Source organism: Malurus melanocephalus, unplaced genomic scaffold, assembly GCF_030028575.1.
Source record: "Malurus melanocephalus ecotype Western Australia unplaced genomic scaffold, MMel_1.1 scaffold_20, whole genome shotgun sequence".
NCBI lineage: Eukaryota > Metazoa > Chordata > Aves > Passeriformes > Maluridae > Malurus > Malurus melanocephalus.
This window is the reverse complement of record NW_026623252.1, coordinates 1,487,662-1,499,877: the sequence shown is the minus strand read 5'-3', so window position 1 is coordinate 1,499,877 and position 12,216 is coordinate 1,487,662. Positions and strand designations below refer to the sequence as shown.

The 12,216-nt window shown below is 41.7% G+C and overlaps 1 protein-coding gene across 20 annotated transcripts in view; it reads right to left on the bottom strand.

Annotated features, from left to right (window-relative positions):
- The window catches only part of MAP2 (microtubule associated protein 2), a 215,016-nt gene that overhangs the window by 21,432 nt on the left and 181,368 nt on the right, over positions 1-12,216 (bottom strand). For 11 of the 20 annotated variants that reach the window (XM_057389853.1, XM_057389847.1, XM_057389849.1 and 8 more), the window contains 4 exons: positions 8,215-11,976; positions 7,761-7,967; positions 7,235-7,369; positions 3,045-3,106 (listed from right to left, as the gene is read on the bottom strand). In XM_057389853.1, the coding sequence (XP_057245836.1) occupies positions 3,045-3,106; positions 7,235-7,369; positions 7,761-7,967; positions 8,215-11,976 (4,166 nt within the window). The remainder of the gene's footprint in view (positions 1-3,044; positions 3,107-7,234; positions 7,370-7,760; positions 7,968-8,214; positions 11,977-12,216) is intronic. The other 9 variants (XM_057389856.1, XM_057389854.1, XM_057389860.1 and 6 more) reach the window with 3 other exon arrangements.

Here is a 12,216-nt window from a genome sequence, read left to right as displayed (position 1 = left end):
AGAATAGGGCTAAATGCTTAACAAACACTTTTTTTCTTCCTCAGGCATAACTGGTACTACAAAGAATGATTGCAAGGATGTTACCTTGGTAGTCCTGATCCTCTCTATAGTCATACCAGTATGAAATTACACACAGGAACAATCCCAATGGGCCTGTCATTCTGGGATTTGTACTGAACTTTAGCCATAGAAAACTTGGCATTTGATCTGAATCAATCCCCTARACCTTCTCAAAGCTCCGAAAAGGTACATTAGTAGCTTTTAAGTTGTCTTTGTTAGAAAATGAGAAGTGAATGGGCTGTCAAGCCTTGACAGGCCCCTGGCTTAGGCTATATACCCAGCCTATGGAAAACTGAGGCTGGTGTGTTGAAATGTTGTCCATGACATCACCCACATGATCAAGAATCACAGAACTGTGTAACAAACAATTCCAGTCCTAAAATACAGCTGAGAGGAGTTATATTGGATGTCATCCTCCAGAGCAAGTAGCAAGACAAGAAATTAGAAGTTCTTTACTAGCAAGAATATATTACCGTCATGAACTTTGCAACGTATTTATGCCTCTTTATTTTACTACTTCCTCAGAATAAAACCAGTGAATAATTATTTTACACAGAAAATAGAGAACATGTGTTTCTGCCAAATCAAAGGCTTTTCCAGATTTTGTCTGGTTTGTGGCAGTTCGATTTACAGGTCTCGATTTACTTGTGGAACTTTGGATCCTATTTACAAATCCATGATAGTATTTATTGATGCTGAAACTCTGGAAGTAGGGTGTCTGTGTAGGGTGGTCCCAAGAAGCAGACATTCTGCAAGCATCTTTCAKCTGTCTTTCTGAATTGGAGATAGAACTAAGCACACATTGTTTGAGGCCCAAATATTCATTCTGCGGTTTTTCACCATTTTCAACTTGTGGATCATTCMAGAAGTTACCACCTATAGTGAGACCTGAAAACTCCTACAGATAAGGCTCTAGTCACAGTATGAAGACTCTTCATTCATATTGCTCAGTGTCCTCTGTGAATACATGGATCTAATGTGGATGCTGAAGATGGACAACACTGAGATCAGTCAATGGAACCGATGGGGAAAAGGCATGACCTTGAGCTATTGCATTGCTCTGGTTATCACAGTGTAGATTCCCTCCATGTTATTTAGGGAACAAGGCACGYTTTATCATCAGTAGCAGCAGCAGAATCTGCCCAAAGCTGGTTGAGCAAGCAAATTTCAATCCCTGCCAGAAAACTCCTATTCTCTGTTAGCAATACATTAYCTCTGACTTCTGTTGTCATTTATGTTGCTGGAAGGACCAGAGGACAAAGATCTATGCAACSCTCACTGTATCTCAGAGATTGCTGAAGTGGGGATGCAGAACCCTCCCTTTATTTCAAGGTGTGACTAACACATGGCACATGTTTTCATCATCTCACTGTGAACTGCAGGTACACAGCTGCTTCCAGCAGATGGAACTGCTCTGCTTTTCCTGAGCTTGTCCTGTGTAAACTGCAGTCTGAACATGGAWAACAAAACTGACTGGGCTGGATGATCTAACATTACCAGCAGAGAGGAAAAGGCTGAGCTCAAAGGTTACAAAAGCTGAAAACCGCAAAGAAACAAAACAACAACAAAAAAARGGAGAGATCTTTATAAAAGCARAGGTGAAGGCAAGGCACAGAAGAGAAAATGTCCAAGAGCTGTGTGAGTGTAGCAACCAGAGAGGCAAGGCAACAGGGAGAGGAAATAAGAAGCRGATGCCTTGTGATCTGTGCAATAACGTAAGGGGCAGGAATAGGAAAGGTGTACAAAAAGGTAATTTCACAGAATGGCTTTACACTGCTTGTACTGGAGCCCTCCATAAATACTAAAAATTACTTCAGGCTTCTCTGTGCAAGTGTTGATGGTCTATCAAGAAAACACAGTAATAAAACATGCCCAGAAACCTGCCCAGATCTTACTTACTGAAATTGTAAAGAAGATTTAATAGTTTCCAGTTATGAGCTGGCATGGGTCAGACCTGAAAAACAATGTTTCCTCCAACGCCTCCAGTAGGTTATGCTGCTCTCAGSACTAAAAATTTTCTAAAATTCACAATGTGCAGCATTGTGTGACATAGCTTTTTGTTCCCCAAATAATTGACAATCTGGTTTAGCAAATGAAAGAAATCAGCCATGAAATACATTAGGAAATACAGAAAAATTCAAATGAAATTTTAAATTGTTAACTATGYAGGATGATCCTGCTCAGGGCCAGGAGCTGCAYTTGRTGACACTGATGGGTCCCTTCCAACTCAACATATTCTATGATTCTGYTMTAACAATGACCAAGTGCTGTGCTGAAGATGTGAATTAGCAAGTGTCACTGTAATGGAAAAAAAAAAGCTGCACAGTGGAGGGTGAATGGAGGTTGTTTTCCTGGGGATTTTGGAGTGATGGGATGGAAACAGTGCAGGGTCAGCAAGAAGCAAGGCAGTCTTTGCTTATGTGRGCCAGACACAGGAYGCAGAAYRGGATGTAGAGCAGCTGAAGGCAAGGCAAGCAAGRTTGAAACCTGAAAGGTTCTAACACAGACAGTGGCCCAGGAAGTGGCCATTCTGAAAGCACTGAATCATAAAAGTCTGCTGGCCCCTGCAGAACACTGGGCTATGGAATGGGGCACCAGGAGACATCCAGCAGTCCTGGGGGAGGGCTTCTGCCTACACAGCATCAAGCAAGGCAGCAATGCAAGTTGGGTGCTGCAGGAAAGGCCAAGATATGCAGCTTATCCCACAGGATGGCCTGGCTAAAAATGCTGCCCAGACTCCAACTCCTGCCATTTGGAATCCGTGTGCCCTCTATGCATCTGCAAACTGTCACCATCTACCACTTGAGACTAGAYATCAAAGGTTATTCAGGAAAGGTGATGTTAATTACCCTTTTAAATGAATAATTAATATGGCAAACAAAATTTAAATGGAACACACAATTACTTATTGAATTAACACAAAAATATGTGAAATAAAGACAAAAGGAGATTATAAAGATAAACAATAAGATGRTTTTACTCACTGAGAATTTTTCCTTTGCTTGTTTAAATACAGCAGGAGCCTGGTTTGTTTCACCACCTGCTGCTGAGAAATTCAAAGAAAGACTTGATAGTTAAAGACAGTAATAATAAGTATTTCCATTTAATATGCTTGTTAGAACAATTCAATGCCTTGGATCTACTGTGCAAAGCAAGTACTTYGTGAATTACCCTCAGTGAACTGTATGTAGAAATGTACTTGTCTTAAAAATTTCCTGTATTTATCTTACGTGGGGTAAATGGTATTCTGTGTGTTTCAAACAAAACAAAATTTTGTATTCATGTTCCTAGAAGTCTATAAACTAATAGAAAAAAAGATCCAGAAACAGCTGACAACTATAAGAGTCTATGGCCAATCCTCAGACAACTTCGCATCCTGATTTTCAGGACTGTCCTCTAAAACTCAGTCTCCTTTAAAGCATCCACAAAGTAAAATTTTAAGAGAGGCCTCTATATGAAAGACCACTTTAGCCAACATTCACAATGAAAAGAGAGAGATTCACTGTTGAATTATCATCCTAGTTGTGTCAACAAGGTCAGTATGTCATGGTCAACTAAACCCTCAAGAATTTCGAAATTCATGGTTTATCTGGGATATCTAGCATGTTAATTCAGTATTTCATTTATCTGATACAATATGGCTTAAGGTAAGATCTTTCTCTTCGATTCCTTTTTTACAACACWGGTTTTTGAATGAGGCTCCTTTTTGGAAAGCAGGTTATTAGCTTCACCCCAACCCCTCTGCTCAGGGAGAGATATGCCATTTAACAAGTGGACATGAAATCTCCTGGTACCTGTGCCAGGATGCCCTTGGTAAAAGCAGAAGTAGCACAGCAATCACAAATTACAACCTTCTGCTATAAACCAAATTGTTTTCCAACTCTAAAATCAACCCTAATTCTTCATACAGGAAAGGTCAGGGTAATAYTTCCCTTTTGCAGTGCAGGTCCCAGGCGTGGTGAGATTGTCCCTGGTTTTCTGTCACACTACCCACTCTAGTCCTGCCTTCTTAATATATATTTTTTTTTTAAATCAAGGTGTGGGAGAGAGAACTTGTGAGGAAGAGAATATGTAACTGCATATTTCAGTTCTTTTGAATTTTTAAGAGGGGCAAGCACAGCAGAACCTTCCCGTGTCACACTTTACCACAGCTGTTACTGCTGGTTTGGGTTTGGCTTCCATCTCTTCGAAATAACGACCAACAGCTTCTTTCCTCCTTCCCTTGGCATTGAACCCTAACCAGTCACCACTATGAAGTGGAAAAAAAAGCTGTGTCACTTGTGCTGTGTCACTTTGTACCTGATAACAAACATAACTTCTCCATCTGAACACAAGATTTCTATGGGCCCTGCTGTTGACTAAAATACACAACACCAGAATTGAAAACAAGGAACAGGAACACATCATGGTCAGGTCACTGTCCTGGCCTTGCATCAGAAAATTCTCCTCTGATAACACAACTGCAGTGGCATGTCACAGCCACCAACAAAACATGGGCCAGGTTGGGGGCTTCACTCATGGGGCTACACTAGCCATGCAAAGACTTCCCAACTCTCTTGTCAGGGTTGGCCATGCAATTTCTTTTTCAAATGGCAAGGAYAAGTTTTTCAAAAAGCAGTCCCTGCTTCATGGATATGGTGCTCTAAGTTACTGGTATTTGCCAGTGCTTACCAGTGATGTGATTTTTTTTTTCAGATATTGAGGGGCATTAGGGGAAAGACATACTTTTCTGGGCCACTGCACWAAAAATAGAATCAAATATTAACTTCTTTTGGTAGACATCTGTGTCTTATGACTGGGCATGTTTCATTTTAAAGTCCTGGTAAATGCAGCGTGGAGATTTTGACAGACTGCAACACACTCAAAGCTCTGTAGACGACACTGCCAAGAACTTTTGGGGGGCTTCAGGCTTTACCCAGGCATCACTAAAGCTGACAAGAYCACTCCAAACAGGATGCACTGACAGTCAAAACTGTCTTCAAGAAATGGTGCTCTATTTCAAATTAAAAAAAAAAAAATGGGAGAGAGACAATGTCCCTCTAAATTCCAAATCCTGGARAGACCTGGATGACACATTCAAGGTCAGGGATATGCAGGATAACATATGGCCACCTGCACTCTTAGAATATCACAGAGCATTGCACTCTCTCTCAAAGTCTCCCCCCAGGTCCCATCAAGAAGTACAAAAATGTGAGGAAGTTTCTTCATACTGTATTTTTTTCCAGCAACAATGAGTATGCTGAGACATTCTAAGAGATATTCTTGTTCACTTTCTGGCATGGTTCAAGTTCCTCTGCTTTAGAGCTCRAAGTTTAAGACACATTTCTGAAAGTTTTAAGATCAATCTGGGTCCATCATTTTGGTTGCTCTCTACCTCAGGGTTTAAATGAACAYGGATAGTTTTTGTATGATATTTCTTACTTTGACAAATACATCTGGTTCACTATATATTGCAGTGAGAAAGAAACAACCTTTGAGAATTACCAAGGAAGCACATTTTTCAGGCACTGGGCRGATTTCCTTTTCCACATCCATTGGTATGATTCAGGCCTTTTTGGGATGCTACAGGTCAGAACAGTTCAGAGGAGGTACTGRTAGAGTACCTGAGGGCACAGCAGTGCTGACCACATGGCTGTGGAGGTTTAGGTGAAGCTGAGAACACTACAAAGCCAATACCTTCCCCCCACACATGTCCACAGCTTATTGAACTCCCTGAGGCTTTTGAAAGATTATTATAGGTTATMACTTCTGAGCTATCAAGTTGTGCTTCAGCAAGCAGCAAGAGACAGCAAAGAGAATTGTTTTAATTCTTTTAAAAAAATTCCTCCCCCTTGGGTAGCTCTGGTCCAGAGTGTAAGTTAGGTCAGCCCAGAGACTGCAAACTGAGGAGGAGACTTCAGTGCAACACAGAGGGGACTGAACCAGCCTTTCCTTCCCTGGCTTCATCTCTGCTGAGGGAGGAGTGAAAGGATGAGATTCTGTCACAGGACAGGAACTCTTAGTTCTGGGGTCCTAATGTAACACTGCCAGGAGACAATCAGCTCTTCATACAGCAGAGGCATCATACTAAACCTGCTCTCATGTAACCATCCTCTTATGCATTTGCACCAGTCAGGCCTCCCTGCTGAGGCTGGTCTGCATTTTCAACAAGAGTGATTGGTGCAAAATCACAGGGGAATGACTTCCTAGGGACACTTGCAGTACTGCTCTGCTTAACCATATGATGGGTAATGAATCCTGGTAATTTCTGTGGGAAGAAATTAAGCTGCCTATGCAGTTCTGCACTGGTGTGCATGGCTCTTCTCTCGATAGCCCTAATTCCAAACAACCACGCCGCAGCATGTGGCTATGTTACATGACAGAAAACCTGGCCTCTTCTAGCAATTTCTTTTTAAGATCACCATGAAAGTCAAGATGTTCATCCTTCCACTCTGAACTCACAGGAACAATGAATTAATTACATGTGAAAATGCTGATCGAGTTATTTTGGTCCTCTAAATAATGATACACCTATCAAATCGTAACAGGAATCATTTCTTTCTTCCTTTCATCTTCCTCTACCAAACATTAGGATTTTTACTTGGAATGCATTTCACAGCGTAAGCCCAGATTTCTTCTCTCTCAGCTCCATGCTGCATGTGGCTGGATTCTCCCTGTGGATTTTGACTGTACAGCATAAACATCAGTGACAGATTGGGAATTATCAATGCAGATAACATCAATAAACAAAATATAAGCCTGAAACACTTCTTATTATGCATGAGAGGAAAAAAGAAGAATAATGGAAATGCATACCATGGTTTAAGCTGTCCACATTTTCCCACCAGAAAAAAAAAAAGCATCATTTAAAAAAAAAATAAAAAACAAAAAGAGATGAGTAGAGATTCCTAAAACACCACACTCTAAGAACAATGCCAAGTTACAACCACAGACTTGGAAGCCCAAGCAATGACAAGCATACATGATCGCAGCCTCCACAAAATAAAAAAAACAAATACCAGGAAAGAAAGAATTAAAGAAAAATGGTACAAAACACTAAAAAAGTAATACTATTGTGAAGACTGATACTCTTGGAGGAAAATAAAAATAGAGAAGYTGCTAAAGCTATGAGATTTACAAAAGAAAATGTCTATGTTTGCCAGCCACATTGCATAACTGAACAGAAYGCAGTCACCTGTCTGCTTCCGTTTAACACAGGAGAGATGAGTTGGTCTAGTATATTTGATAGCAGGTTTTAAAATGATTTTCCTGGAGGGAGAGTGGGCCTGAACTTCAGTTTTTTTAGCAAGTTCAGCTTTCTTATACACTGCTATGGACAAAAAGAACACAAAAACATAGAATCAGGAAAAAAACCCAACAAACAGTTTCATATGATCAATATATCAAGTGGCAGGCCCACTGCTCCACAACTCCAACCCAGWGCGTCGCTTCTACTGGGGGAAACAAATCCTGCATTGGAAGAGGGGTGCATTGGCTCAGATGCATTACCCAGTGATCAGTGGGGATGTCTACAATGAAACAGGGTCAGTGGAGCAGTGAGCCTTGCACATGGCTTCCCACATAATGGTACAATTAATGGTCTTATTAAAAAAACTACCATTAATGTTATGTGCACATCATCTACAATAGAGTAACCAGATAGTACTGTAAAATAGTAAGAAAATKTAAGAAAAAAAATTTAATAGGAGTATTAAATGAACCTTTTTTCCTTCTCACTTCATCTCTGGAGAGTGTGCTAGGTTCCTTTTTAGCTATTTTCCTTTCAGGAGTAGAAATCCTGCCTCTCCCAGTTTTAAAAGGTTTCTCTTTTTTATGCTTATCAAGAGATGATCTTCGCAATTCTCTTTCTGCTTTCTCCTCTTTAGGAACAGTCTCTAACTGTTCAGTCATGATGCTCCTATCATCATCTGTAGGATCAGAGCAAATTACAACAACAAACAAAAGATTAGTAATAAATGCAAACAATACTTCAGAGGAGCTGGGAAAAATAGTTGAAGACAGAGCAGATGATTAATTAAAAAAGGCAGACTATTTTTACAATTTTTCTGAAACATGCTGAGATTACTATTATAACTGTAATAATTTTGCTCTTCAATCATTATGATTTGAAAGCAAAAATATTCAACAGACAAAAACAAAAAGGATAATGCACACCTTGAGTGTCTGCCCAGAGACTGTCTGTGTCCATGATGGAGTCATCGATTGTTGTTTCATCTTTGTAATCATCACACGTCTCTGTTTTGTAGTCAGTGAGCAGGATCTCTTCCCTCTGGGGTGAAGCAGGAGCCTCTGGGGAGCCTTCCTTGGGTTCAATTTCCATTTCTTCAACATCTAGCTCCTCTTCAGCCTGGGAGTCTCCTGTTTCGATGTCTTCCTGCTGAGTAGCAGCAAAGCGCACGCTGTGAGAGGCAGATTCACCCTCATCAACTGTTGTCTGCACCACTGTRATAAAGTCATCCTCCACTGTCACCACTGACTCAATAACGCCTTTCAGCTCAGGCACTGCTTCGGGGCTACCCTTGGCTCCCATTTCCTCAGCACCAGGCTTGCCAAAGTCTGRAGGCATTTCTGATACAAGATGATGTTTATCCTCTTCTTTTGCTTCTTGCCCTGCTTCCACCTCTGCTTCCTCATATTCTTCCCCTTGCAGTGACCCAGCTGCCACTTCACAMGGCAGCAGCTTTTGGGTTTCCACAGGTTTCACAGCTTTATCAAGAAYCTCTTCAGCTCCTCCTGCAAGCTGTGGTATGCTTTCCATCTGAACGTCTGCAGGCTCCTCCTGGAGAGGCTCAGCTTTTGGAAAGAGGGGCTCCACAGAAGTCTCCTTTGCTGGTACGTGTGCAGGCATCTCTTCTCCAGATATGGGAAGTTTTGGATGTTCTGCTTTGATATCCTCTGGTTTCACAGATTCTCCATTCAAACCATCTTGGGCTTGATCATGCTCTCCACTAGATTCATAAGATTCTTCTTTATCAACTGCCTCTTGATGTACCAGATCTGGCTTAGTTACTTTTTCCTTAATTTCTGTTTCTGACAGTTTGGTRCTGTCCTTTATACTACTAAGCTCAGTCCTGGAAAGTACATCTGCATCCTTTGCTTCTCTGGAGAAGATGGTCTCATCTTTCTGCTGAGTGTCTTTGGGTTCAGGCTCTGCTCTTTTAAGAGAGGTTTGGTCCTTCCCTGAAGGAAGAGAAACAACCTCACTAATCTTAGCATCTAACTTACTCTGATATTCTTGGTCAGCTCTCCTTGCAGCCACCTCCATATCATGCTTTATAGCATTGTAATCTGGTTTAACTGGAGCTTCTATCTCAGCTATCTCAGCTATCTCAGCTATTTCAGGAACAACACTAAGAGTCTTCTCCTTCTCCATCAACAAACAAACAGAATCCTTTTCTATTGGTATCTCTGAAGCAGACATTCTGTCGTACATGGTATCAGCAGGTAAATGAACTTTACTAGCCACACCTTCTTTCCTTTCTAACATAGCCTCAGCTTTTGTCTTCTCTGGCTCTGATCCTTTAATGGGACAGACCTCTTTAGAGTCAATTTGATCTTCACTTTTTTCTAGCACAGTATCCAGTTTCTCTTTTTTCTCCTGCTCAAAGTCCCTGACTAAAATGGACTCACCAGGCTGACCTAAGTCTTTTTCACTGAGGAAGTCTTCTTTTGATTTTTCAGCAGCTGCCAGCTTCACTTCTATTAAAGACAGGTCGGGAGCTAGGCCACGTTTCAGTTTTTCATCTGTGCCTTCATAGAAGGGACAGGCTTCACTYGTTAAATTCTCACTGTCCTGAACTGGAGAAGGAAGTGGTACTGTGTACTTATTGAAAACACAGTAGCCCAAGTCTTCCAGCTGACTTTCAGCTTTTAGAATTACGTGGTTTTCATTTGTCACAGGTGGCAGGGCTGTGCTGCTGTCTTCTGCAATGGTGTCAGAAGGAACTGGCTTCTTCTGTGCCACCTCAGCATCTGCACTCACAGAGGCCAATCTAGATCTTGTCCCTGCCAAGTCTAACATTTCAGGCAGGTCAGGAGCCAGGACAGCCCCATTTTTGTAGTAATCTTTGGCCTGGAAAGATGGTTCAGCCGAGGTCTCAGGCTGGACTTTTTCTTCCGCCATGGGTTTTTTTTCTTCTATGTGTTCATCTTCTTCTCTGCTCTCAATGGGGAAGCAAGGGGCCTTCTCCAGTGCTGGTGTGGTTGCTGGCAAATAGTCATCACCTTCATCTATACTTCCACTAGTGTTAGTTAGAATATCCGAAGCGAGGGGAGAAAGGTCATGGGCACGACCAAAACTAAATCCTAGAGCTATTGAATCCAGGCAGGACATRGGCAAGTTAATAGACATACTCCTCTGTTCAATTGCAGATCTCCCCCCAAGTCCCAAGCTCCTGCTCAGAGTTAGGTCATCTTTATTTTTACTGTGAAGTTCTCTCTTATCCCCATAGACATTGGGGTCAATAGTGAACATTCTTTCTGCTGGGGAACTGGGTTCTTCAGACGTGTCTGGTGTATAGCTCTGAGCCAGGGTACTGTACCCCATTTCATGAGCATGCACATTCTGCTGCTGATTCAATTCTGTCTGTAATTCTTCCTCTTCCTCCTCCTCTTCACCTTCAGGTATTAGACAGCCTCTCTGATAAGGCTCATATATACTCTCTTTAGTGTCACTTAGCTCATAGTAATCACTCCTTTGTTTCAGATCATCTGCTTTGAAGGCTTCCTCTTTCAGAGCAGAGGTTTCAAAATACTTGGACATTCCTGATTGATCCTCCTCTTCTTCTATTTGATGAGGCGCTGAAACACTTGTCTTATCCTCCTTGGTATCTTTTTTAACATTTTTCTCTTGAGAAGCTTCAAGAGTAGGAGTCTTCTCAGTGGTTAAACCTGGTACCTCAGGGACTTTCTCTATTTTGCTGGATGACTGAGTGGTRTCAGGGTGCTGCTCTACTGTTTTCTCAAGGGTCAGTTCTTGGCTTAACTTAGCTGGGGGTACCTGTGTGCTCTGYTGCACCTCCTTTTTCATGTCTGTTACTGCTGAGAGCCCACTTTGGTYTGTTTCTTTTACTGCTTTGAGAGTATCAGGTGATTTTTTAGCTTCATCATCCTTTTGAAAATCTGTTTTGTCYAGGGAAGGTTTTGTGGTAAGTTTACCGCCATCTAATACTTGAGCCTCCCCTTTATCATAGAAGTCATACCTTTCCTCCTCATCGCTCTCATCCTTAGTCATGTCCTTTTCTTCCCCCCAAGGAGGGATTTTKGGGATGCTTGGAGTTTTCAAGTCATCTACAGTTACTGCTGAGAATCCTTGCAGAGATAAYGTCCTGTCACTGTGGATCTGTTCATCTTTACTGAGATCTTTGGCAAACAGTTGGTCAGTGGGYTCCTGGTGTGTTTTGTAACTGTCTTTCAGTGAAAGCTCCTGGGGGACAGCAGGAGGTGAGCCTGCAGGAAGTTCACTTTTGGCTCCTTCTGCCTTGGATTCGGGTAGCAATAGAGAACTTTCACTAAGGCAGATGGCACCACCTCGAACATCTTTGAGGTTGGTTGATGAGGCCACATCTGCAGTCCTTTCTTCTGTCCTGCTCTCTTTAGGCAGTTGAGATGACAAGTGCTTTTGTTCTTGGGGAGCAGGAGGCTTAGCAGCAGGTTCTGCAAAACCARCTTCCCCTTTCTTCTGCAAATCAGTTTGCAAGATCCATTCTGATGGATGTGAAAGCATTTCTTCTTTGTCTCTGCTCTCTGAATCCTTTTTATCTGCAGCCTCTGTTTTTGCCAACTGTGGAGCTAAGGCATCATATTTAGGTTGCTCAACAGTCTTACTGTCTTTCCCAGATTCATGYTGCTTTGTGTCTAAGGGTTCTGCTGCAAAAGGGCGTGTGCCCTCCTGGAGACGGAATTCCATCTTCGTGGCTGCAAGTAAATCTGAAGTAGTTTGTTTGGGTTTTATAGCAAAAATATTTAAAGCACTTACAGGCAGGCAGTCATGTGGCTTACAACATTTTGGTAGGAATGATAGGATGGAAAGGGGAAAAGATGTGAGCATGCAGCAAGGCCATCTACCTAKAAATCTGCTTTTAAATGTTAAATCCTAGTTTCCTTCCAATATAAAATATTTAAAGGGGAAATGTGATTTGTACACATATAAATGTG